This window comes from Phyllobates terribilis, unplaced genomic scaffold, assembly GCF_046119375.1.
Source record: "Phyllobates terribilis strain yellow unplaced genomic scaffold, ASM4611937v1 Scaffold_1__5_contigs__length_1240528914, whole genome shotgun sequence".
NCBI lineage: Eukaryota > Metazoa > Chordata > Amphibia > Anura > Dendrobatidae > Phyllobates > Phyllobates terribilis.
The window spans coordinates 505,879,021-505,903,609 of record NW_027362761.1 but is presented as its reverse complement, the minus strand read 5'-3'; the positions used below and the strand labels follow the sequence as shown (position 1 = coordinate 505,903,609).

Sequence of the window (24,589 nt, the reverse complement as noted above, 5' to 3'; positions counted from 1 at the left end):
AAAGGGGCCTTTATTAGGCCCCCAGCTGGCAGCAAACAATTTCGTTGCAGGGAGGTTGACAGAATGACAGATGCTAAGACACTACCTCCTCTGTCTAACACTAACACTGCACTCCAGCATCTAAAAGGTTAAACTGCTGATTGGAGGTAATGTCCATGGGGGCAATTATAGGTGGGTGACAGCTGTATAACACATCTGGCACCTGTGTATGGAACGTGGTCAGTTCCTGAGATCACTCTATACACTCCCGGCAGATGACATTAAGAAGTGAAAGGGGCTCTCCAGAGAAAAGAAGTTATGACCTATACACAGGATAGGTAATAACGTATAGATCAGTGGGGATCTGCACTGACTGGCAAAACGGGGTACTTTATCCTTGCTAGAATTGAGCAGTAGTGTGGATGCCCAACCGCTGCTCCATTCATTCTCTATGGGGCTGCTGAGTGCTGCTTTTTCTTTCAGCCCCATAAAGAATGAATGGAGCGGTGGTTGGGTGTCCACACTATCATTCAATTATACCGGGGAATAAAGTGCCCTCTTCTGATGATGGGTAACAGTCAGACCACCATCGATTTATCTAGACAATAACTTAGAACATTAAACAACGTGGTGTTAAAAAAAGGCGATTCATTTTAAGGAAAGGGAAGAAAATGTAAAAGGATGATAAAGCAGACGACAAACTAAAGTAAACTACCTGTTTTGTATGACTCTAAAATGCACCTATCAATTCATCTTTTTAGGTGAGAAGTTTTATTTCAAATTGTCAATATTTATGGGAAACTGCACCCTAAGCAAGCCCCATCTGTATGCATTTTTTAATACTACACAGCCACCCCCTCCATGAATTGGTAGGTATGCGAGTTAGGCCTGTTGGTTCGGACCTCCACAACAGTCACCGTCTCTCATGTGGCACCATGAAAAAAAAGGACTTGCCCACTCCTAATCTATAGTATATGGATTCTACATCTATAAGGGCAGCCCTGTGGCTCAGTAGTTAGCACTGCAGCCTTGCAGCGCTGGGGTCCTGGGATCAAATCCCACCAAGGACAACATCTGCAAGGAGTTTGTATGTTCTCCCCGTGTTTGTGTGGGTTTCCTCCGGGTTCTCCGGTTTCCTCCCACACTCCAAAGACATAATGATAGGGAATCTAGAGAGATGATGACGTTTATAAAGAGCTGTGGAATTAATGGCGCTATATAAGCAACGGTAATAGTACAAGTAATGGCTAGAACAAGTAACATCACGTTATATGACTCCTACATGTTCAGTGTGGGCCATTCCAATTCCATCTTCCACAATCTGCTCTCCACCTTCGATCTGTTGGACGATGCCGGTGAGCTTTCTGGAATACTCAGAGATCTCCTCTGTGAAGCTTCTTATACAGTGCGCCATGTCCAATATGGAGGCACGAATCTGGCTGGCTTCAGATTCCAGAACAACATGCTTTATATAAAGAAAAAACAAAGTATCAACCAAGTAATGAAATATAATTCTTCTGCGATATGTAACCCAAGTACCGAGGGTCGGGAGAAGATTTGGCTACAAAACTATTTTTTAAAAGGTTTAATATAATAAAAAAATAACATATTGCATACCCCATACCCTCTGCTGCCTTCTGTATTTTAACCTCCAGCGATGATGCTGCTACACAGTCATGTAACGCTGCAGCCAGTCACTGGTGATCTCAAGAGTGGCGTCACATGTTCATGTGAAACATCACTGGAGGCCATGATACAGAGACTGACAGAGAGGCGGCACAGGATCTTTCACTGATCGTGGGAAGGACTACCCGCTGATTGGCCGGCACAGCAGCCATGATGTTTGGAGGTCTCACCATCACCGTATAGAATCTGTATATGCTCTGCAAAATCTCTGATCATGTTAAGTAATAAAACCAAGATAAATTAACATATTCCCTCCAGGTACCCATGTCACATATCCAGCCCAGTAAGCCCAGGTTACCTTGTGGCCCTGATGCTTTCCGTACTCTTTGCAGACACAGCACATCAATGGACTGGTCTGGCAGCCGTCTTCTAAGCACACAAACTCTATGGCGTGAACCTGATGTTGGGTGCAGAGCGTCTTCTCATAAGGTTTGTCAGCCAACGGCACCCGTCTGTGTTTGGCTAGTGTCTTTGTGGAGTGGGTGTGCAGGGAGCAGTCGGCACACAGATGGGTTGCGCAGACAGTGCAGTACACGGACGCCACGTGGGCCTCATCTTCATCACAGCGCACAATACTCTGCAAAACACAAGCATCAAATTACCCGAAATCTCCGTCAGCAGAAGAAAAAGAAAAAAAAATAAGCACTGTGCTCCTGTAATGTTTATCCAGGGCCAGCAGCCCATACGGAAGTGAGCCGTTTTATTACTGCAGTGAAGCCCCATCCAAAATCATATGAGGTCATTAATTTATTATCTCTGCCAGCGACTCACTTTTCTCTTTATCACCAAATTGCTACTATGAAACAGACAATTCACAAACTTATCCAGATGCTACAAAACACTATCTGACTGCCATAGGGGTAGTGCTTTTATGGTATTAATCTGGTGCCATTATTCTTTGTCCAGTTTTTAAAGAAATAGTGCTGCTATATAGGTGACCCACACTTCATAGGCTTAAAAGTAATAGGACCAGGTCATACACAGTTATTTTTATTATTGGCAGATAGTGACCGCAGAGCTCAGAAGTGACCAGGAGCTCAGCATCTTCCTCGTTGATGCCCGGACAAAGCTTTCTTGGTGCATTTTAAGAAGTCTGGCTGCAGCTAATGAAATTGATGTGCGGCAGGATGGTGGTAAAGCAACTGCCTGTGCAGCGGAGGGTTTTGGGTCCATATCCATCAAATGAGTTTTGGTAAATCAGATCCACCCCTGTACAACCTAGGATTGATACGGATGCTTCTATACAATTATATTAGCTACTAGAGACCCTGTGACATCAGCGGTCATGCATGATGTCTGCCCACAGCTCCTTCTCATATTGATCATCTTCTCTGTCGCTAAGGTGATGAGAAGAAGTGTAGAAGTGGACCATATTCTGGTCCCTGTATGACGTTAAGTGGTTTATACCCTGTGATCTAAATTCCCCTCAGCAGAGTCTTCTTCTGTGGCTGGAGGACCTGTCACCAGTCTGAGCAGGTTACACGGGCCAGCATTCACAACTCAACAAGTAGTTTTAACTTCTGCTCTAGAATTATGACGGTGTAATATTTAGATTAGAATTTATGTTAAAGGACTTTAACAGCACAAATTTTGGGCTAAAGATTTTTGCAATTGGGTTTCATTGCAGTTAGGCCCTTTGTTTCCCGGCCCATTCATGTTTAATGCGATCTGAGGCCATAAATCAGCTGAGAGGAGCGCTTTTTAAAAAAAAAAAAAAAAAAAAAAAAAGGGTGGGGTTCAGAAGCTCTTCTGACAGGAAAGTCTGATGAATTTCCAGGTAAAAGAGGTAGACACTCATTAAGGCAGCTTTCCCCACACAATGGCTGCTGGTGGAGGAGTATGTGACTAGACAGCCTCCACCAGTAGAAAAGCGGCTTTCCCCATGTGATGGGTTCAAGAAGGCTGACTGCAGAAACTACCAACATCTTCAGCAGGTATATGAGGGTATATAGCAGAGCTGACAGCTGCTCTGTAATAAAACAAAATCTGCTGTACTGCCCCTCCCCCCACACTGACTGCTGTGAGATTAACACCTTAATGACCTCGAGTTTCTCCTTTTTTTGCATTTATTTTTTGCTCCCCTTCTTCCCAGAGCCAGAACTTTATTTTTCATTCAATATGACCATGTGAGGGCTTATTTTTTTTGCGGGACGACTTGTACTTTTGAACGACCTCACTGGTTTTACCATAGCATGTGCTTGAAAACTGGGGGGGGGGGGGGGGGACCACGCCATTTTCCAAGACCAGTAGCGCCTCTATTTTTCGGGATCTGGGGACGGGTGAGGGCTTATTTTTTGTACGTTGAGCTGACATTTTTATTGATACCATTTTGGGGTAGATCCGATGTTTTGATCGCCCGTTATTGCAATGTTGCAGTGACCAAAAAAAATAAAATTCTGGCGTTTAGAATTTTTGCGTTACACCATTTACCTTTCAAATTCTTTTTTTTTTTTTTTTAAATTGATGGTACCGCCGAGTTCAGAATCGCCTGATCTAAGTGTGTATGTGGTTTTTTTTTTTTTATTCTTTTATTCTGAATGGGGTGTGATTTAAACTTATATTTAATATTTTCAGTTTTTTTTTTTTTTTTTTTAAACTGCCTGCTTCAATAGTCTCCATAGGAGACTAAAAGCAGCAATTGTCACCAGTATGCAGTAGTAGAAGCAATCAGACGAGCAGATCACCTGGATGCAGTAGAAGTGCTCACTTGCTATGAGCGCCTACAACTGAGTGGCGCTCATAGCAATTGAGACATGACAACCACAGGGGTCTGCTGCAGACCCCAGGTTGTCATACCCACCCATCGGTGACCGGCGATCATGTAATGGGGTCACCAATGGGTGGGGCTAACGCCGCACATCTGGCACGGCGATGTTAAATGCCGCTGTCAGAGATTGACAGTGGCATTTAACTGGTTAACCGCAGGTGGATCGCAATTCCACGCATGGCTGATGCTGGCATATGTCCGCTATAAGACTCAGCTGACATGTGCCCGGTTCAGCGCCGGAGCCGCCGCTGAACCGGCCTTTCCGACCTGGGGCGTACTATTACTGACCAGGTCGGAAAGGGGTTTTAAAGCTGGTGTTTGTAACCACACAGTGCGGTAGTGTGGAGAGAAGACTCATTACATGTCTCACAGCGAGACAACTGCTTTGACCCATTGTGGGGTGTGTGTTCTCTTCTCCCCTATGTGCTGCTGCCTGCTTATGATTGGTCAAAACAATACAGGGAAAGCCTTAGTTACTTACCGGTAACGGGATTTTTCAGAGCCCATGACAGCACCACGTGAGAGAGAGGATCCGCCCATCAAGGACAGGAAACCTACAGGTTAAAAAGGGCGGCCCTCTCTTCCCGCCTCAGTTTAGTTAACAGAGCATGAGAGTACCGCCAAGGTTAGTTACAACAAAACATAATCACATTAAGTACATTACTTTTCATCAATTTCCCGCAAGGGTGCACAAAAAGAAATCAACTCTACGGGAGTGCACAACACCAGTGAAGGGAGGGAATATACGGGTGCTGTCATGGGCTCCAAAAAATCCAGTTACCGGTAAGTAACTAAGGCTTTATTCGGTCTCCCATGACAGCACCACGTGAGAGAATTACAGAGACGAAGGAAATTAGGGAGGGACCACAGCTTGAAGCACCCTTCTCCCGAAAGCGAGATCTGCAGAGCCACCCAGATCCAATCTATAGTGCCTATAGAAAGTAGAGGGAGAAGACCAGGTGGCAGCCTTACAAATTTCCTCAATGGAAAGCCCTGTCTTCTCCGACCAGGAGGTTGATACCGCTCTGGTAGAATGCGCCCTCAATCCCTCCGGTATCTCTTTTATCTCATGAGGAGTATGCGAGGGAAATGACCTCCCTGATCCATCTAGCGATTGTAGCCTTTGAGGCCTTACAACCCTTTCTAGCCCCCTGATAGCATATAAATAGGGACTTATCCTTTCTAAAGCCACGTGATACTTCTAAGTACTTTAGTACGCACCTCCTAACGTCTAAAGTGTGAAGCCTCTCCTCCTTTTGATTTTTGGGCGGGAAGCAAAAAGTCGGGAGAACTATCTCCTGGGTTCTATAGAATCAAGTGGCCACTTTAGGAAGAAAGGCTGGATCAGGTTTTAATATAATCCTATCGTCCAGAATTTGCGTAAATGGAGGGCATATTGAAAAGGGCCTGTAGGTCACTGACTCTCCTGGCTGAAGTTAACTAACAGGACCATCTTTAGGAAAATAATTTTGGGGAGACTAAATCTAGTGGCTCAAAAGGAGGACTGGTCAAGGCATCTAATACAAAAATTCAAATCCCAGGGAGACATCTTTACTTTGGTAATGGGTCTACACCTAAAGGAAGCTTTTATAAAACGGGCTATCCAATAGTTATCTGCAATATTGGAAGAAAATAAAAGCTCCCAACGCCGACACCTGTACTTTCAAGGTACTGGTAGTGAGACCCAATTCTAAGCCCCGCTGCAGAAATTCCAGAATTTTCCCAATAGGGGGCCCCTCCTCCACCTTAACTTCTGCAAAGGACAGAAACTTCCTCCAGGTCCTGGCATAAATACGGGTGGTAACAGGTTTTCTGCTAGCCAGGAGAGTATTCACTACATTTGCGGGGAATCCTTTGTTGGTCAATAACACCCTCTCAAATTCCACGTCGTCAAATGTAGACTCGGGGTTGGAGGATGGGAAAGTGGCCCCTGAGTGAGGAGGTCCGGAATCTCCGGAAGAACCCAGGGATCTGATATGGACATCTTCCGGAGACAAGGGAACCACGGTCTTTTGGGCCAAAAGGGGCATATGAGTATCACTCTGGCCCGGTCTGCCCTGATCTTTCTTATCACCGCTGGGAGCAGGATCATGGGAGGGAAGGCATATGCCAGAGGAAATCTCCAGGGAACCATGAAGGCGTCCACTGCCAGGGGTTCTTCTCTGGGGTCTAAGGAACAAAAATTTTCCACTTTCCGATTTCTACGATTCTGGAGAATATTTGCGTATTTAGGGACCACTCTTCCTCTTTTACGGAAGTACGGCTGAGGAAATCCGCTGTGATGTTTTCCTTCCCTTTTAGATGAGTAGCCGAAAGAGAGGGACAATGATCTTCGGCTTTCAGCAGAAGTGCGTTCGCTACCCTCATCAAGTTTCTTGAGCGGGTTCCCCCTTGGTGGTTTATGTAAGCTACCGTGACTTGATTGTCCGAGAGTATACGGACATGCTGGCCCTGTAAATATATAAGGAACTCGTTGAACGCATGCTGCACCGCCAGAAGCTCCTTAACATTTGATGACAACTGTTGCTCACTGCTTGACCAGGTTCCCTGCACTAATCTCCCTTCAAAGTGAGCTCCCCAACCTGTAGCACTTGCATCAGTGGACAAGACTGCAGTTGGACTACATTCCCAGGGAACCCCTTTAGCAAGATTGTCTTGTCGCAACCACCAACGAATGGACCTTATGGCACGAGGACCTAGCGTAAACTCACGGTCTAGATGCCCCTCTAAAGCTGCGTTATTGTAAAACACATCCCACTGAAAAGCTCTTGAATGTAATTGTGACCAACGAACCGCAGGAAAAGTGGAGGTGAAGGTTCCCAATAGTGACATGGCCTTACGGAGTGACATAGAAGGTTTACGTATACATTGTGCTACCAACCCCCGGATTCTATCAATTTTTTCTTCTGGAAGACAACATAGCTGTTTCCTAGAATCTAATATGACCCCCAGATATTGTTGTACCTTGAGTGGAGATAGTCTAGACTTCTCTAAATTTAGAAACCACCCCAAGCTCTTTAAGACCGACATGGTCTCCCACTGAACCAACGAGTTCCCCACTATCAGATCATCCAGGTAAGGGATAATTAGAATGTCCCTTTCTCTTACATGGGCCATAACTTCCGCCATTACTTTAGTAAAAACTTGCGGGGCTATAGCTAAACCGAAGGGGAGTGCAGTGTATTGAAAGTGTTTAACCACCCCGTCAATTTCAATGGCCAGCCTCAAGTATTTCTGATAGTCACTATGAATTGGGATATGGTAATAAGCATCTTTGAGATTGAGCACTACCATATAGAAGTGGGGAAAAAGTAACTTTATTACAGATTTTAAAGACTTCATTTTAAAGGTGTGTATTTTAAAGGAAATTATTCAGGGATTTCAGATTTATGATTGTCCTGAAACTTCCATCCGGTTTCGGAACCAAGAAGAGCGGGGAGTAGAAACCAAGACCCTTTTCAGCCTCCGGAACCTCAATCAGGACGTGCTTTCTTATTAGGGTTTGTACTTCCGAAACGAGGGCAGCCTGGTGTTCTGGGGAAGAACTGGAGGGAACAACCATGAATCGTTTGTGAGGCAATGCTTTAAATTGTAATTTAAGGCCATACTTAATCAGGCTTAAAATCCAATTACTATGAGAAATCTGTTCCCAAGCTGGGACAAAAAAAAAAATAAAAAAATATGATAATCTCCCTCCCACCTGGGCTGATTGTGTATCCCCTGGCTTCTGCTCAATTTTTGAAGACGGACCAAAGAGTAGACCTCTACCTTTTCGACCCCTTTCGTCAGACTTGTCTTGCTCCCTGAAATATCTCTTCCGGAAAAATTTCCTCTTCCGGAACGATCTCTTAAAAGGAGGGTAGAGGTACTGATGGAAACCCCCTCTTAGGGTCCCCAGCTTTCTCCAATAAGTCATCCATGGTCTGACCAAAGAGGTATTCTCCTTCACACAGGATTGTGCACAGTCTGGATTTAGTCTGTAAATCCCCTGGCCAGCATTTAATCCACAAGGCTCGCCGAGCCGCATTTGACAGTGCTGCTGATTTTGCTGCCAACCTTACCGAGTCCACAGATGCATCTGCAAGAAAAGCTGCCGCCCCCTGAACCAGTGGAAGGGAAGAAATAATGTCTTTCCTAGAAGTCCCATCCTTCAACTGACTGTCTAGCTGTTCAAGCCACACCATCAGGGCTCTGGACGTGCAGGTAGCTGCTACTGTTGGTCTCAGTGCTCCCGCAGCTGTCTCCCATACCCCTTTCAAGAAAGTATCAGCCCGTCTGTCTAGGGGGGTCTCTCAATGCACCCATATCATCGAACGGGAGGGAAGTTCTTTTCGCTGCTTTGGTAACAGCAACATCCAGCTTGGGTGCTTTTAACCAGGAGGAACACATAGCATCCTCAAATGGATATTTCCTTTTAAAGGATGGAGGAACACTACCCTTCTTGTCAGGTTTCCTCCACTCCTTATCAATGAGGTCTTTCACCTTTGAATTTACCAGAAAGACCCTTCTTTTCTTTAGCCCCAGACCACCAAACATAACTTCCTCAGCTGACTTCTCTATCCTCGTGTCCACTATCCCCATTGTAGATCGGACGGCTTTTACTAGGGCATAGACCTCCTTCAGGGGAAAGCACTGTCTATCTGGCTCACTGTCAGAGGAAGAGAAGGCGACAGACAGTTCAGAGTCTGAACCCAGCTGGGTTTCTTGAGGAATATGCCCAGACTCTGAACCCTGCAATGCTTTGCCTATTTCTTCCCTTATTAAAGTTCTTAGGCCTAGAGAAAAATCTGGGGTTTCCTCCGACATCATTTTGCGAATACAAAGCTGGCATAACCTCTTGCTATATGAATCAGGGAGTGGACAGCTGCATACAGCACATTCTCTGTGCTTGGATTTCGAGGAACATTTCTTGCTCTAAAAGAAAGTTATAGATAGAAAGAAGGAGGAAACATTAGTAGAACTTTCACGAAGATTCCACTCACCCCACAGAACCTTCGGTACCGTAGAAGCAGAGGAATCCAACATGCATGGCGAGGAATCACGCCGCACCAGACCATCCTTCCTGCTCTTAGTGACAGCTTTTCTAGCTGAATGACCAGACCCTAGCCGGGAACGGCGCTGCGCCACTAGTTGTGAGGGCTCCCCAGAGGGCTGCTCCTGCAGCAGATGGTGTTGCCTAGGTGACAGCTCTTGTGAATCTTCCATAACTTACAGTGTAAGAATGGGCTGGGAAGCACCTCTGTATGTTACCAGACCCTTTATATACTGGCCATACCGTGCACGTACGTGTGTGTGTGTGTGTGTGTGTGTGTGTGTGTGTGTGTGTGTGTGTGTGTGTGTGTGTGTGTGTGTGTGTGTGTGTGTGTGTGTGTGTGTCTTTTAAACCTAGGAGGGCGTTACCTGCTCCTTGGTCTTCCTCCCCAGGTGGGCTCCTCGCCGCCACTTAATCCCCATGCGTTCAGCTGCTCGTGCGCAAAATTCAAACGAGCTCCGCCCCTTCCGGTGACATCACAGGGACTTCCTGCCCGGCGCACCGGAAGTCACGTCAGTAGGTCGCGCCTGACACGTGCCCCGCCGGCGCGACCTGGATCTCCTGCAAATTGTAGCAGGGGGAGGAAGCCCGCTAGCGGCCCCACACCTGGCGGACATCTACCTCCCCGTGAGGCAATGTCGCGCCCGCCGCAACGCTCACGGAGGCGCCCCACTGAGCCCTACCGTGGCGTCTCCAGAGGACCGGGACAGACCGGCTCCAACCACCTGCTGTGGCCCTCTCTGGGACAGGAGTCCATCTTCTGCAGGTAAGCCTGCGAGGTCTCCCATCATGGACAGGAAACCTAAACTGAGGCGGGAAGAGAGGGCTGCCCTTTTTAACCTGTAGGTTTCCCATCCTTGATGGGCGGATCCTCTCTCTCACGTGGTGCTGTCATGGGAGACCGAATAAAGTACATGAGCCGAAAGAAAAACAAGTCTCTGGTAAAGCCCAGTTGAACTAGAAGCCAAACTTCACAAACTAATTTATGTGCAATGGAAAAATGGGGAGGGGGTGTCAGTGTAACATGCACAGACTGGTGAAGGTCCTCTTTATGGGTTGATAACACAGGGAGCAAACAGAAAATCCATTGTAGCTTACAGTATTGAGATTGCACATTAAATTTGTAGAAATCTCATTAACATGCATAAGAATAGGCCTGTCCAGAGCCAGCTATTTCTTATACGATTTCTATGTACATGCCCAATGAACACACATTCCAACCTTTGCATATGGAGATATCCATGTTGTGAACGTTTAATAAAAAAGGACCACTAGGCAGCTACAAGATAACCACACACAAATTGCTTTAAATAAATATTTATTAATACATAACTATTAAGTTTAAAAAAAAAAAAAAAAATTTGGTGGTGAGCGAGAAAGACAAGTTCCCTTGTTTGACATGCTGAGGTGGGCAATGGGTTCACGATGAGAGAGTTGCAAGGATGGCAAAATACAGTGAGATACTGAAGTATTGAGGGGTTAGGTTATAAGAAGGGGTATAGGTACAAGGATGAAAAGTTGGGGGGCACAGATGTAGTATTTGACAGGAAAGGCAATCTGAATTAATAGATCATGAACTAAGTAACACCCCCCCCGATCTGCCAGGTGACGTCAAAACGTCAAACCATGCTCGATCCTGACATTGTATCAACTGATCTTCTAAACTCTGCCAGACCCAGAGAACGACTACATCAAGTGCTTTTGTCTCTTGAATCTTCTCAGGTCTCTGTAGACCTGATGGAAAGAAAATAAAAAGGTTACAAATGCTATGGATAATAAGATACCCAAGATAAGTTTGAATAAAAACTTGCTGTCCTACATAGAAGTGTGGGCATACCATGGTCATAGAAGATAACGAAGTGTGAGGAGGTCTAATATCTTCATGGAGGCGCTGCCTTCTGAAAAAGTCACAAAATCATCCCCACTGTGTCTGGATTTGTCAACCTGTAAGAAAATAATTCATTAGTTGTAGATTTAATGTTCTCACTAAATATTGTATTTTAGAATATGCATCTAAAAAAAAATAAAAGTTGAATTGATAGAAGAGTACTTACTATTGGTAGCGTGCAATTCCTCTCCAGTCGCGCTGGCCACGTGGCTTGCTGCTGATGGAAGTGCCCAGTGTGGGAGGTCAGTATGTGATTAGGAAAGAGATGGCAGCATTCTTGCCAATATCTAGGACACACGCGACAATGTGCCGAGTCTCCAGAGAGGAGACGCTTGCTGGTTCAGGCTCCCACTTTAGCAAATTCATAAGACTTACTAACAGGATTGATAAAAGGTCGCTGATTCAGGAACAGAATAGACTACATTCTTATGTAAAGTCTGAGTAGATTAAAGTAAAGAAAATGGAGGTTGAGTCAGAGCACATCCATGGTAGGGTTATGGCTGACGTTGACCATGATCCAGAGAAGTGTTATAACCTGGCACACGACCATTCTTACACAGAATGACAAGACTGGAAGTTGATTTGAACTACTGTTACACAACCTCAAAGAGGTTTATTTGGCATTAGAGACTTGCTTTTTAACAAGGAAAAAAAAAAGGTTGTGCAAATCCGGCCTGGACGCAGTACAGGGCGAAACATACGATGATGCACATCCAGACAACAGTCCTCACCGAGACTGTGCTGGATTCTGGGTGACAATTAGTATGACTTGGTGTGTCATTTTATACTATCCCATGCCTTAGAATTAAGAAAGCACACAATAATTCACAGCCAATGACATAGGTACGTCAAAGGTTGTGTCCCTGCCTTTGGTGCGGTCTCCGACACCGAGCCCGCATCATTCCCCGCACATAACAGCTGATCTCATAAGCTGTCATGTGCCCGACAGCTGCAGATGGATCCGAGATACACCTGTGGCTGTTGATCAGTTAAATGCCACAAGTCCCACCCATCAGTGGCTCTGTCATGTGATCGTTGGGCTCCGATGGGTTATCTTGACAGCCGAGGGCCTGTAAAGACCCCAGTGCCTGTCATAGTTAAACTCCCATGATTGCAGCTTCGAGTCTAGAGGGACAATTCAAGCAGGTGCATCTCACTAAATTAGAGTATCAAAAAGTGAATTTCAGGTTTTTCCAATACAAAAAGTGAAACTCATTATATAGAGTCATTACAAACAGAGCCAATGAAAACACAAGTCATTATCTCAGTAAATTAGAATACTTTATAACAGCTTGAAAAATGTTTTTAAAATCCAAAATGTTAGCCTACTGAAACGCATGTTCAGTAAATGCACTCAATACTTGGTTGAGGCTCCTTTTGCATTAATTACTGCATCAATGCGGCGTGGCATGGAGGTGATCAGCCTGCGGCACTGCTGAGGTGTTATAGAAGCCCAGGTTGCTTTGATAGCAGCCTTCAGCTCGTCTGCATTGTTGGGTCTGATGTCCCTCACCTTCCTCTTGACAATACCCCATAGTGTTCTCTATGGGGTTTAGGTCAAGCGAGTTTGCTGGCCAAACCACTTGTCTGCGCAAAAAAAAACAAAAAAAAAAACACAAGCTATGGCTCTGGAAAGAAGGGGAGCAGAAAGCAAAAGTTGAAAAATGAAAAGTTGCAAGGTCATGAAGGGGTTCATGAATGCAAGGTGCATATTTTTTTCTTTTAGTTACATGAAAAGTGACATTATGTGATTTATTGAGCTTGGTGATGCAGTCTTAGCATTATATACTGAAAGGACAATGGAAAGTTACGCATCACAAACAATAAGGCAATTGAAACTGTACAAGTAGAAAGAAGAAATTGCCCATTGTCTCTAAACTTTGAATGGTATAAATTAGAACCAATGTCTGATCCGTTTTGATTTTAGGTCAGAACTTTTTCTCAGTCTTCACATAAGGTCATAACTTTGTATATTCAGTCTACAGAGCGGTTCACCTTTTCCTTAAAATAGGAAGTATAATGTGATCCCTCCAGACAGTGTTACAGGATCCCTGGGAGAGCCAGTGCCGACACCGCCAGTGAGAAGAAGTTAGATTACAGAAGGGAAACATCGGGAGCTGCCTGAGTAATGGACAATCCCTTTAACAGCCAGTGATTGTGCTACAGGAGTGATCTCCCCCAATCATTGATAGCAGAACGTGACAGGATCGGAGCAAGGTCCAGTCCTGTGTAACAGCCGGATCCTGCACCACTACTGTGCCATCACAGCAGATTGTGGGCAAACACTTGTAACCTGGACATAGTTATGGTATTTTTTGGAAAAAGGTTGATAAAAAAAAAAAATAATAATTGTGACAGCAATAGGTCGGACATACCTCTCCATATCCTCCTACTGACTCTTCGGAGGAGCCACTCTGGCCACTTGCACCATTTTGCAGTCGTTCGAGCAGCTCCAAGAGAGCAAAGTTTTTCTTTAATCCCCAAACGCCAGAGTCTCCTGTTTATGAAGAATATTAGAATTTCAACTAGAAACCGGAAATAGAGAATTTGTTCTTAATGAGCATTACACAAAATATTCATATCACAACATGGGAAGCTTCAGCAGATGCCCGCTGTGTTTTGAGCAGAATCCTCCAGTATTTCAGAGAAGTCATTTAACCCCTTTCCCATTCAAAAATAAATATCTTATTTTTCCTTCCACCATTCTCTGACACTAGTAACTTTTTTTTTTTTTTTTAACAATGAAGCTGTGTGAGGGCTTTTTTTTTTTTTTTAGCATGGCAGACTGCCATTTATACCACTTTGGGGTAAATATGACCTTTTGACTGCTTTATTACATTTTGTGCAGTGACTGAAGCTGCACTTTTTTCTCTAAAACTTGTTACAGCATTTACCGATCAGGTTAATTTTATGCTTCGGTATGTGTTTTTTGTTTGTTTGTTTTTTACGGGGAAAGGAGGGGCATTTCAAAAGGTCTTTTAGTAATCGGGGCTGTGGAGTTGGAGTCGGTATAAAATGAACTGATTCCAACTCCTAAAATATATAATAAGTTGGGTACAGTAGTTTGTGGGGAATATTTTTTTCATAAGAATTTGGGAAAGTTATGAAATGTCCTATAAATGTCTGTCCTATTCCTGATCTAAGGGTCTAGACTTTTAGTTGAGATGAATTTGTGCTACAGTAAATTTATTACTTAAACATGAGCCGTGTATGAGGGAGTCAGAGTTGGTGACATGGAAATTTAGGAGTTGGAAGTTTGGCTTACTGACTCCACAGCCTTGTTAGTAACAACCAACCCCCTTAATAACATCCATTTGTTTGGAGATGCCAACCTGCAGTCATGCCGTCTGTTCTGCCTGCTAATTTCATGGCTTCTTTATTACAGTCCTAGCCCCCTCCACTTCTCACAAGTCATAAAGAAGCTGCAAATACAGGTTGCGATCCCATGAAGAACAAGTGTCATGTGTCAGGCAGGGGGCAGAGCGCTTATCCATGACAGTAAATCATGCATTGATGTAAATAAGTTGTCAGGTTCCTTTTTATTGAGTACATTTGCACCTTTAAGATCCCAAGCTCCAGTTTTGACAAGGATGTACACTGTGTAATCTATTATGGTCCCAAGTCAAATCAATTTCTCCAGAAATCTGGCATAAGTTGCTTTAAAGAGTTGCAAAATATGCATTGAACTTTTAGTAATGAAATGATTTTGCAACTTGCCATTTTCACCCGCCAAAGTGGAAGTAGCTGGAATGGGGAGTGACACCATAGCTTGTCCAATTCATGACGAGCTGTGGAGAGATGCACACTTAAGACGCTCCTGATAAGCGTGCAGCTCTTGATGTGCTTGAGTCTCATTAAGATCGATGAGGAGCTGGAAGGGCTTTACTCCAGGGGCAGTTAAAGGGATTTACCCCTCCTGTAAGTGATCTATGGGCCAATATTTATCAATTATAGGTGTCAGGAGGTTCAAACAAACATCAAAACTGGTGATTTTTTTTTTTTTTTTTTTTTTTTTAACCACACACTTGTTTCCCATCTCCACCCTTCTCTGGCCCTATGAAGGCAGAGCTGTCAAAGAAGAGGGGAGGTGGAGATAGAGGGACAACAAGCAGGTGGGAAGGAATATATAAATGTTTGGTCCCACCATGAAGCACAGAGACGTAGTGTGAACAGTCAATTTGTCCTGACACAGTCCCTTTAAACTTCTGCACCATTTACCTTGTACAGCCTTTGTTGCATTATATTGCCGACTGCAAAATGTGTTAACTGATAATCTGTCAGTGAGCACGATCTGACTGGAGAGGCTGTAGCACTCAGTAAGATCAGAGAAACTTATAGCAAACTCTACAGATGCCATGTACAAGCCTCTGTCTCCCATAAGTAAATTAGTATGTAGGTTCCCCATTGAGGTCTCCCGAGCAGGCGGGAGACCTTACATCACACAGGAAGTCATTACTAGCAAGACAGAACCTTAATGCAAAGACTTCTTATGGGCACAGTGCCATCAGCCACTGGTACTCGGCATATACTTCACTGCCTCTATGGTACAAAAAAATATTCCTACCGTCAGGATTTTATTGCAATGCTAACATTGATTTTCAAAGTTGGTATACTAGCCTCATCAGGTCTAAAAACTCTTTAATGCATTTCATTTGTATTTTGACATCTGGTAATGAGCAGCCATTCTGCAAGCGATTAGTCATATGCATTTTATTTACCTAGCTCAGTAACTTGCCGGTCAAATGGGCAGCGTATTGCTCTGCCATGTAGAGGCAGTCGTGTCAGGCAGTCATGGCAGACCGTGTGGCCACACAGAAGTAAGCGTGGCACCTTGTCCCCCTGCAGAGTGAAGACGTCCTCACAAACTCCACACTCCAGAACCTAAAGAATCCAGACAACAAAATCAAAGTTAGGAGACCGGAGGAAACGGGATGTAACTACTGGAATAGAAAATAATCCAATATGGCAATTTATCCTCATCACTATATGGGAGTTTATTGGTATATTTGTGGCATCAAATTGAGAGCAGGACATTTCAGATATAGATATTATATATATATATATATATATATATATATATATATATATATATATATATACTCTTGAAAGTCTTTTCTCATCTTAAATGGGTAAAACTGAAAAGTGCAAAATCAAGCAACTTTGCAGCTTATAAGTTCTTAAAACTTTCAAAGAATAGAGGCATTTTTTTTGTTTTGTTTTTTTTGTTTACTGCTTGTTGTCCAAGAAACCCTCCACTGTTGCTGTCTATCAGAGGTGGCCAGATATGCGCTTCCGATCCCTTTCCAATAAGTGCCGAGTGCAGCCATCTTCTGTGCCCCCCGAGCACCAGCGATGCGGCTATATACAAGACAGCTTTGCCTGTGCAGGATCTGAGAACGCAGAGTTCAGGCGAGCGCCACAACAACAAAAGTGGCCCAAAGTGTCAATCAGGAGCACAACGCACAGCCACCAGCAGAAAGCCCGAAGGCCTTTAAACCGGATCCAGTTTTTTGCCCTCATTTTGGACCTTATATAGCATTATAGTGAATCTGTCACTAGGATTAACCCTCCTAAGTGTGTATATAATATAATATAATATAATATAATATAATATAATATAATATAATATAATATATAGGCATGTAGGTCTTAGGAAGCTGAATATAATGACACCTTGATATCTGCGATCTGATGTCTTATTCCAGAGAAAACCATGTTTTTCTTGATTTGTAAATGAGCTGTTAAGATCTATGGGCCAGACATAGATCTCCCTGAGAATCTGCCCAAGAGATTAATATAAATGACAGGAGGAGTTACCAGTGTGAGACATGTACCCAACACTGAACAGGTGAACTGAACTTTGACTCCTTACAAACACATTTGCTGCAGCTCTGCTGTATTACACCACTGTCTGCCTGTGGGAGGAACCTGCTGATTGTCAGGTATAATCACACACAGCTCTGCAGTGAGACCAGAGCGCGGCCATTACACGTCACACTGGTAATGCCCCTTTAAATAAAAAGCTCTAGAGGCAGATCTGTATCTGGACATAGCTCTTAACCCCTTCACAACATATGTTGTGTCCCTGCCTCTGCTCTTACACCAAGTCCACATCTTACCCAACAGATGATGGCTGATTTAGTCAGCCATCCTGCCTTTAACAGGTGGAGAGGAGCCTGCGACAGTTAACCTGTTAAATACGACTGTCACTGACAGCAGAATTTAACACATCATCCCATGTGCAAGTCACGTGATCGCGGGGGTGCCATAACTATTGAGGGTCTGCTGAAGACCCCTCCATGCCTGTCATTACACTACTCCTGTGAAAGCCAGCATTTAATTGGCATTTGTGATTTTTCACTATATATAGCTGATGCACTGCTATGGATAGTACACGCAATCAGGCAGTTGCAGCTTCAAGTCACCCTAAAAGGACTTTTAAGCCTCCTTACCTTGGCATGCCAGAGCCGATGTGTCACTCTCCACAAGGAGAAACGTTACCCCTTAGACCTCAGTCCAGAGCCCCTCATCTAACCAAATCAGATCTCATACTATGCACTGAAGAGGGGCAATACCCCTGTGATGAACCTGTAGCCGCCATCTTGGTAATGATAAATCATATCCAGGGATGGCCACACTTCAGCAGCCCCCACCCTTGGGACCTTCTGTTAAAACGTCAACTAGATAGTTTCCCCCCATCCAGGCTCCTGTAAGATAAGAAGCCTACTTAACACTTGAATGCTAGGAGCTTCAAAGACTTCGAGAGGAAACACAGCCAGCAGGGGGGGGTGCTTCGTCTATCTGTACCTGACCATTTGTCCCATAGGACTAGTTTCTTTGTCTGTCACAAGCATGGAGGCATAAGATATAGAAACATGAATAGTACACGCATGTTGCGTGGGATGGGCCAATAAAAAAATATCACGGCGTCCCGGAGCCATTGCGCACACAAGCCTCCGCGGTAGACGTTTGTACGTGCTCTGGAAGCCAAGATATAGCGCGGAGCCATTCCTGAGGACCGTATGGTATCATAATTGATATCAAAAGGTCGGTTACGGCGGCCCGAATCCATGGGAACCCCTGGGGGTATCATGAGACCATCCCAGAAGAAGTTATTGGGTTCCATAGAATTTGGGCTTCTGATCGAAGTTAGACCTGAGGGTGGAGACTGAGCCAGCTGACCTCACCAGCAGTGGGCGGGACGGGGCAGGTAAGATAGCAGGACAGACAAGAGACAAGTCAGTCTTGACCCAAGAGTGGTGTGCTGAACATCTGAGCACCAGCTGAGGCCACCAAGGGGAGGAGCAGTTTGACCATGCGGTGGTAGGCCTCAGCCTGTAACAAAGAACCGTGCCTGCGACCGCAGAATCCTCTCCCTGCGTCACAAGAAAATCAAGAAACCGGTAACTGATATGCTGTGGTGATTCTGTGTGTTGTATTCCATTGTTGTATAGTTTAGCCTGACCTTATACCTGTGTATATTTAGTTGTATGTCGTGTATCTAGTGTATTATTATAATCAATTACCTCAAGTAATTGTGGGCCTGCCTTTTATTCTGCATAACGAACGCACGTCCGTGTGAGCTCGGCTCAAGCCAAAAACGCTACCCAGGGTTGGTTCCTGACCCGATATAGGCCCATTCACGGACTGGGCGTATATCTAAAATAGGGACTGGTGGCAGCATACCAACTGGGGATTGGGGAAGGCTGGTAGTGACGGTCGGAGGTTCAGATATGTATATTCCTGGCGCGGCCAAGGAAGATATATATACCGCCCTCACTACAGAGGGCCCCGATACCCAGTAGGTTACAGGACAGTCTCCCTGGCGACCGCTTATCCTAGGTGCAGTTCCTTGACTGACCTGAGGCTAAGAGGGCGCTAGCGAGTTGTGCTGTGTAGTGACGTTACGGTTTAGTGACGTTGAAGGGATAACACACTACCGTGTTCCCTGCGCTGGTTGCAGCTTCCTGGCACTACTTTCTCTAGGTGCAGTACCTTGACTGACCTGAGAGGAAAGGGGGCGCCAGAGAGCTGCACCCACCGGCCGGCTTTCATCACAACCCCAAAACACCGGTGTCTGCAAATTGAGATTCTGATTTGGCTTTTATCCTAAGTCATATTGCAAGGCTCGTTAAGGAATGATTGTGACTTTTAGGAACGCTTTTTCCAATAGGTGGCGCTATAGAGCTCAAGTCCTCTTTCTCTGAACAGGCAACTTGCATGCAAAGAAAACACTAAGCATGTTTGGTATCTGCACAATCATACGGACTTAGGCTATGTGCCCACGATGCAGAAATGCTGCATATTTTTTACGCTTCTCCCTGGCAGGAAAAACGCATGAGTTTTTTTTTTTACATGCGTTTTTCCCGCCAGGTAGAAGCGTTTGTCAGGCGTCTTTGCATGCGGGTTATCAAGCGCTTTTCCAAGCGATTTTAGCGTCACTTGGAAAAGTGCTTGACAACTTGTTCACACTATATAAATCCATGCAACCGGCATGGATTTATATAGTGTGACCAAGTTAGTTAACAAAAAAAAAAAAAAAAATAGAATTAGAATGGTAAAAAATAAAATAAAGTTTACATCCCCCTTCCGGTATTATCTCCGCTGCATTGGGCGGCTCACGCTGTTGTGAAGGACCTGCGGTGACGTCATTGAGCCATGTGATGTCACATGACTCAGTGATGTCATGGCAAGTCCTTCACAACAGCACAAGCAATGCAAGACACCGGATTGAGCAGACAAAACACCGGGAGGACATCGGAAGGCGATTATAGATTTTTTTTTTTTTTTTTTTTTTTTTTTTTTTTTAAAACAGTTTCTATGGTACCCAGGTCTGGATGAGAGTCTCTTCTCCAGACTTGGGTACCATCCGCACATATAAACGCATAATAGCCGTGTGTAGAAATGTACTGACACGGATTTTATGAGTTTCAATGCAAGTCAATGGCGGCGATTATGCTGCGTGTCCGCAAAATTAATGGACATGCTGCGGATTTTTGAGCGCAGCATAAATGCTGTGGGAAAATCCGCAGCATTGACATTGCGGCTTGTCATTGGGGACCATGGGGTGCGGATTACCAAGCGTTTCTGCTGTATAAATTCCACAGCATAAACGCTTGGAAAACGCATAGTGGGCACACAGCCTTAGAGAACCATTTGGTCAGGTCAGTTTTTACATTTAGTAAATAAATCCAAAACACAGTTGTGGAATTGCACTTTCACACCCTTTTCCTCCCACTTTCCAGTGAGTCACATGATAAAATGAAGGTATTATTCAAAACTACAATTCTTTCTACAAAAAAAAAAAACGGAAATTGGACACAGGGTAGAAGGTGTTAATAGCTCATTTACATAACATGGATTTCTCTGGAATAAGACATCAAGGTATCATTTAAGGTTATGTTCACACGTTGCATTTTTTTTTTCCATGCAAATTTTCATCTGTGTTTCACAGTACCAACCAAGTCTGAGATTCCAGAAATCGCATGCACACACCTTGGTTTATGTGATCAGTATTTTGTGCTTTGCATGGGTTTTTTTGTTTTTTTTTTGCAGAATAGAGCATGTCACTTTCAGCAGGTTTATTTCCCACCCATTGTAAGTAATGGGTGGTGAAAAAAAAAAAAAAAAAAAAAACGCAGGTGTCAGGTTTTTTTGTGCCAAAACCAGAATAAATTTTTTCCCTCACTGAACTTTATATATACTTGCATAAAAAAAACGACAAAAGGACAGTTAGGGAAAAAAAAATGCAGCACAAAAACTTAAAAAAAAAAAAAAAGTCCTGAACAAACCTCCTGGCAAGAGATCAGGTTTTGCTGCAGAAAGAGAACGCAATGTGTGAACATAACCTGCATGCCCATATAGACGGCTTCGGAGGTCCGATCCTACTGACAGCTTCCCTAATTCTCATGGTCTTTCCAGGGGGCGGAGGGCGGTGCGTGTAGTTAGGCCGCGCCTGTCAGGCGCCCCCCGCACTCTGATACTAAATTAAACAAAATATAAAAGAGGCCCCATAATTTTGGAACAAAACAAAAGAAAAAAAAAAAAAAAAAAAAACTCCGTGGAGCAGCAAGAATAAGTTGAAAGCGAAGTCAGTGTGAGCTGGTGGAGTGTGCACTGCAGGCAGAGATCCGGGCACAGGAGAGGACGCAGACTGCTGCAGCATGGCACAAGCGACTGCAGCAAAGAAAAAGCCTCCGCTCCGAGCTGTAGATATGTCACCACCGTACACAGGCGGGGTGCTGCCGGGCAGACGCCATCCCCTAGCCAGAGGCCATCACCGCCATGCACACCCGTCCCTCCGGCGCCCGCTCACCTTCACGGTTCCTCCGTGGCCCACCCGACTCTGCCTGCTACTGCCCTCCATCCTGCCTGCTGAGCCGTGCCTATTTGCTGCTGCGGCTGCAGCCACGGCCATATTGGCAGCTAGCAGTTCCAAGGCACTGAGGGGAGGGGGGTGTAACGAAGAACAGTGCGGGGATACAAGGAAATGTCACTTTTCCAACTAATCGGGTAAATAAATCACTTCCCAGTAAAATAATTTTATCCAAATAGTAATATTTTAATTTACAAAATTTATAGGCGAAATTACAATAAATTAACTCCCCCATGTTACTGATGGTTCGATCCAAATTCTGCCAGTAATTGCCCGACTATATAAAATAGACGGCACGGGACGGCCGCCATCTTTAGTGTGGGCAATAAGCAACGTCAGTTATATAGGGAACTGCGATGTAATTTGGTCCTTAGCTCTTACATGTCGCCGGTGTTTCATGTAATGAATGTAACCTTATTATATATATAATTTGACGGCTATTTAATCTGTAGTATACGGAAAGGAAGGTCATGTGATCCAAGCGCGTACTGTTGACGTCACACGCCAGAGTATCATCTTGCGGAGGAATTTTGATCCCTGAGAGGACCCGTAGAAGCCGTCCTAGGAGTGACTGCTGTGGCTGTAGGCGCCATGGACCTCAACCAGCCTAAACAGGAGCACTTACTAGCCCTTAAAGGTACAGAGGCCGGTGGGGGGGGTTCTGAGAGGTTAGGGGGGCGCAGGCTGATCCGGGTCCTGTCCGTAATCTACTTCCTGTAGTTATGGTTGGTCCAACCTTGTTCCCTGCACAATCTGCTCTTGTGTCTTTAGACTCTTGAATTTTGGGCTCAAAGCTAATTTTTAGCAGATCACATTGTCAGGTAACACAGTGATTGCTGTGGATCAGCCTTTTAATTTTTTTTTGCACTACTTTTTAGAAATGACACCACTCCCATCCTCCTTCATTTCCTGCAGAGCCCCCAGGTCTACAGCCACATCGCTGGCAATCTGCTGACCGCCGGCGGTGTGCACAACTGGAATGACCCCATTACTAATGAAAGGGGTTGTCCAGGACTAGAAAAACATGGCCGATTTCTTTCAGCCTGACCGCGTTGGGGTTCGGGGTATTGCAGCTCTGCTCCATTCACGTCAATGGGGATGAGTCGCAATACCAGACAAAACCCACAGCAGGACTGGCGCTGTGTCCGAAAGAAATCAGCCATGGTTTCTCAAATCCTGGATGACCCCGTTAAGCATCTTATACACGTTTGGGGTGATTTCACATTGCAGTACACGCTCGGTGGACACGTCGGGACTGCGTCTGAACCCTCAGCAAAATGGGATTCAGACATATACACAGACTGGGCCATAGACTATAATGGTGCTGATATAACGAATGTCCGCTCTGTCGTGCAACATTTTCGGGCGTGTACGCCTACTGGAGGCGGATACTCAGATGCAGTCTACTATGTCTGGGTGTCCGCCTCCGAGCGTGTACTATACGCATTGTGAAAGCACCCTTAGATAAGTCAGCTGAACGGTGAGATCCTCTCCTGAATGGGGGATCTTGCTCCCAGTTGGAATCTAATCACCCGATCCTTTTGTTCTGTTGTAGATAAGCTGCTGCCTGATGATTAAGGTATTGGCTTTAGCCCTCCATACACTTTAGACCAGCGTTTCCCAAACTCCGTCCTCACGGCCCCCAACAGGTCATGTTTTCAGGATTTCCTTAGTATTGCATAACTGATGGAATTATTATTAAGTCATCAGAAATTTCCTTCACTTCTCCACTTGTGCAATGCTAAGAAAATCCTGAAAACCCGATGTGTTGGGGGCTGTGAGGACGGGGTTTAGGAAACTCTGCATTAGATTACTTTCAGCTGACACTGTAAGTTGTAGGAGATCCTTTTACAATTTATTGCTGGTGGAAATATCGATCTGACTTGTCTGATATCGGTCCACCAATCTTTGTTTCCGAGATAAGCCACTGCCAGACTTGTCCGGCAGTGACTCTCTCATAGAGAATACAGGAGCGCTCAGCCAAATGAACACTCCTATGTATTGGAGAGGCAGAAGAACCATTGCTTGGCCGATGGCCATCTAATGTGTATGGCGGGCTTTACACCGCTCTCCCCATAGAGAACACAGGAGCAGATTCCCTAACGTCTGTGTAAGGAGGTGAGTCAGGAGAGAGCAGTCAGCCATCAAGTATCCCTGCAATACATTGTGCTAATGTCATCACACTAGATCAGAGCGTTGCTACATCAAAGTGCAGGTACAGACAACAGTTTTCTCCACGTCCGCAGTGTGGTCCGCAGTGTGGTCCGCAGTGTGGTCCGCAGTGTGGTCCGCAGTGTGGTCCGCTCGGATGTGGAGAATTTAAAAAAAAAAAAAAAAACTTCTCCATCTTCGGAAAAATTCAGACTGTCACAGCCCCTTAAAATAACATGGGGATGAGTGCTACCTGTCAAAACAACTGTTAGCACCCGTGCAATCATGCGGTCATCTGCATGAGTCCTACCCTAAGATAACGTCTCTGATCCTGTCATATTTTTATCCCAAGTAGCAAAAAATGATTGCATGTGTTATAACTTTGTATTGTTATGCTCTACTGCAGAGAATTTTTTTTTTCTGTTCCACTTGAAAATCACATGTTAGGAGTAAATGCGTAATCTGCGGGACTTGTAATATTGTAGTTGGGTGAAAGTTCTTTAGTTTAACGTTATACGTGATGTAATTCATTTAATAAATCGCTAATGTTTTTCTCACTGTGGCCGAAGGTGCAGGATACACTGTGTCGTGTATCTCGCATAGTATTGATCTCGGTGTCGCATTGAATGTCATTTGCACAGGATCCAACCATGCAGGTTTTTTGGTTGCCGGTCACACACTGCTTTCCCTGCCTAGGCTTCAATATTTGCA

General features: G+C 44.7%; 2 protein-coding genes and 1 long non-coding RNA gene across 7 annotated transcripts in view; 1 reads left to right on the top strand and 2 right to left on the bottom strand.

The window, feature by feature from the left end:
* Window positions 1–21,809, bottom strand: part of TRIM23 (tripartite motif containing 23) — a 40,076-nt gene extending 18,267 nt beyond the window's left edge. For both annotated transcript variants that reach the window (XM_073680235.1, XM_073680236.1), the window contains exons 1-5: window positions 21,668–21,809; window positions 16,071–16,233; window positions 13,728–13,849; window positions 1,964–2,242; window positions 1,262–1,444 (exon numbers count right to left, since the gene is read on the bottom strand). In XM_073680235.1, coding sequence (XP_073536336.1) covers window positions 1,262–1,444; window positions 1,964–2,242; window positions 13,728–13,849; window positions 16,071–16,233; window positions 21,668–21,769 — 849 coding nt within the window. In that variant the 5' untranslated portion in view covers window positions 21,770–21,809. The remainder of the gene's footprint in view (window positions 1–1,261; window positions 1,445–1,963; window positions 2,243–13,727; window positions 13,850–16,070; window positions 16,234–21,667) is intronic.
* Window positions 10,805–11,916, bottom strand: LOC141267271 (uncharacterized). The gene is made up of 3 exons (XR_012321284.1): window positions 11,519–11,916; window positions 11,302–11,408; window positions 10,805–11,198 (listed from the first exon to the last, which is right to left on the bottom strand). It is a non-coding gene; the product is annotated as an uncharacterized lncRNA (long non-coding RNA).
* Window positions 21,810–22,207: 398 nt separating the features above from the next.
* Window positions 22,208–24,589, top strand: part of TRAPPC13 (trafficking protein particle complex subunit 13) — a 38,733-nt gene continuing 36,351 nt past the window's right edge. For all 4 annotated transcript variants that reach the window (XM_073680234.1, XM_073680233.1, XM_073680232.1 and 1 more), the window contains exon 1: window positions 22,208–22,364. In XM_073680234.1, the coding sequence (XP_073536335.1) occupies window positions 22,319–22,364 (46 nt within the window). In that variant the 5' untranslated portion in view covers window positions 22,208–22,318. The remainder of the gene's footprint in view (window positions 22,365–24,589) is intronic.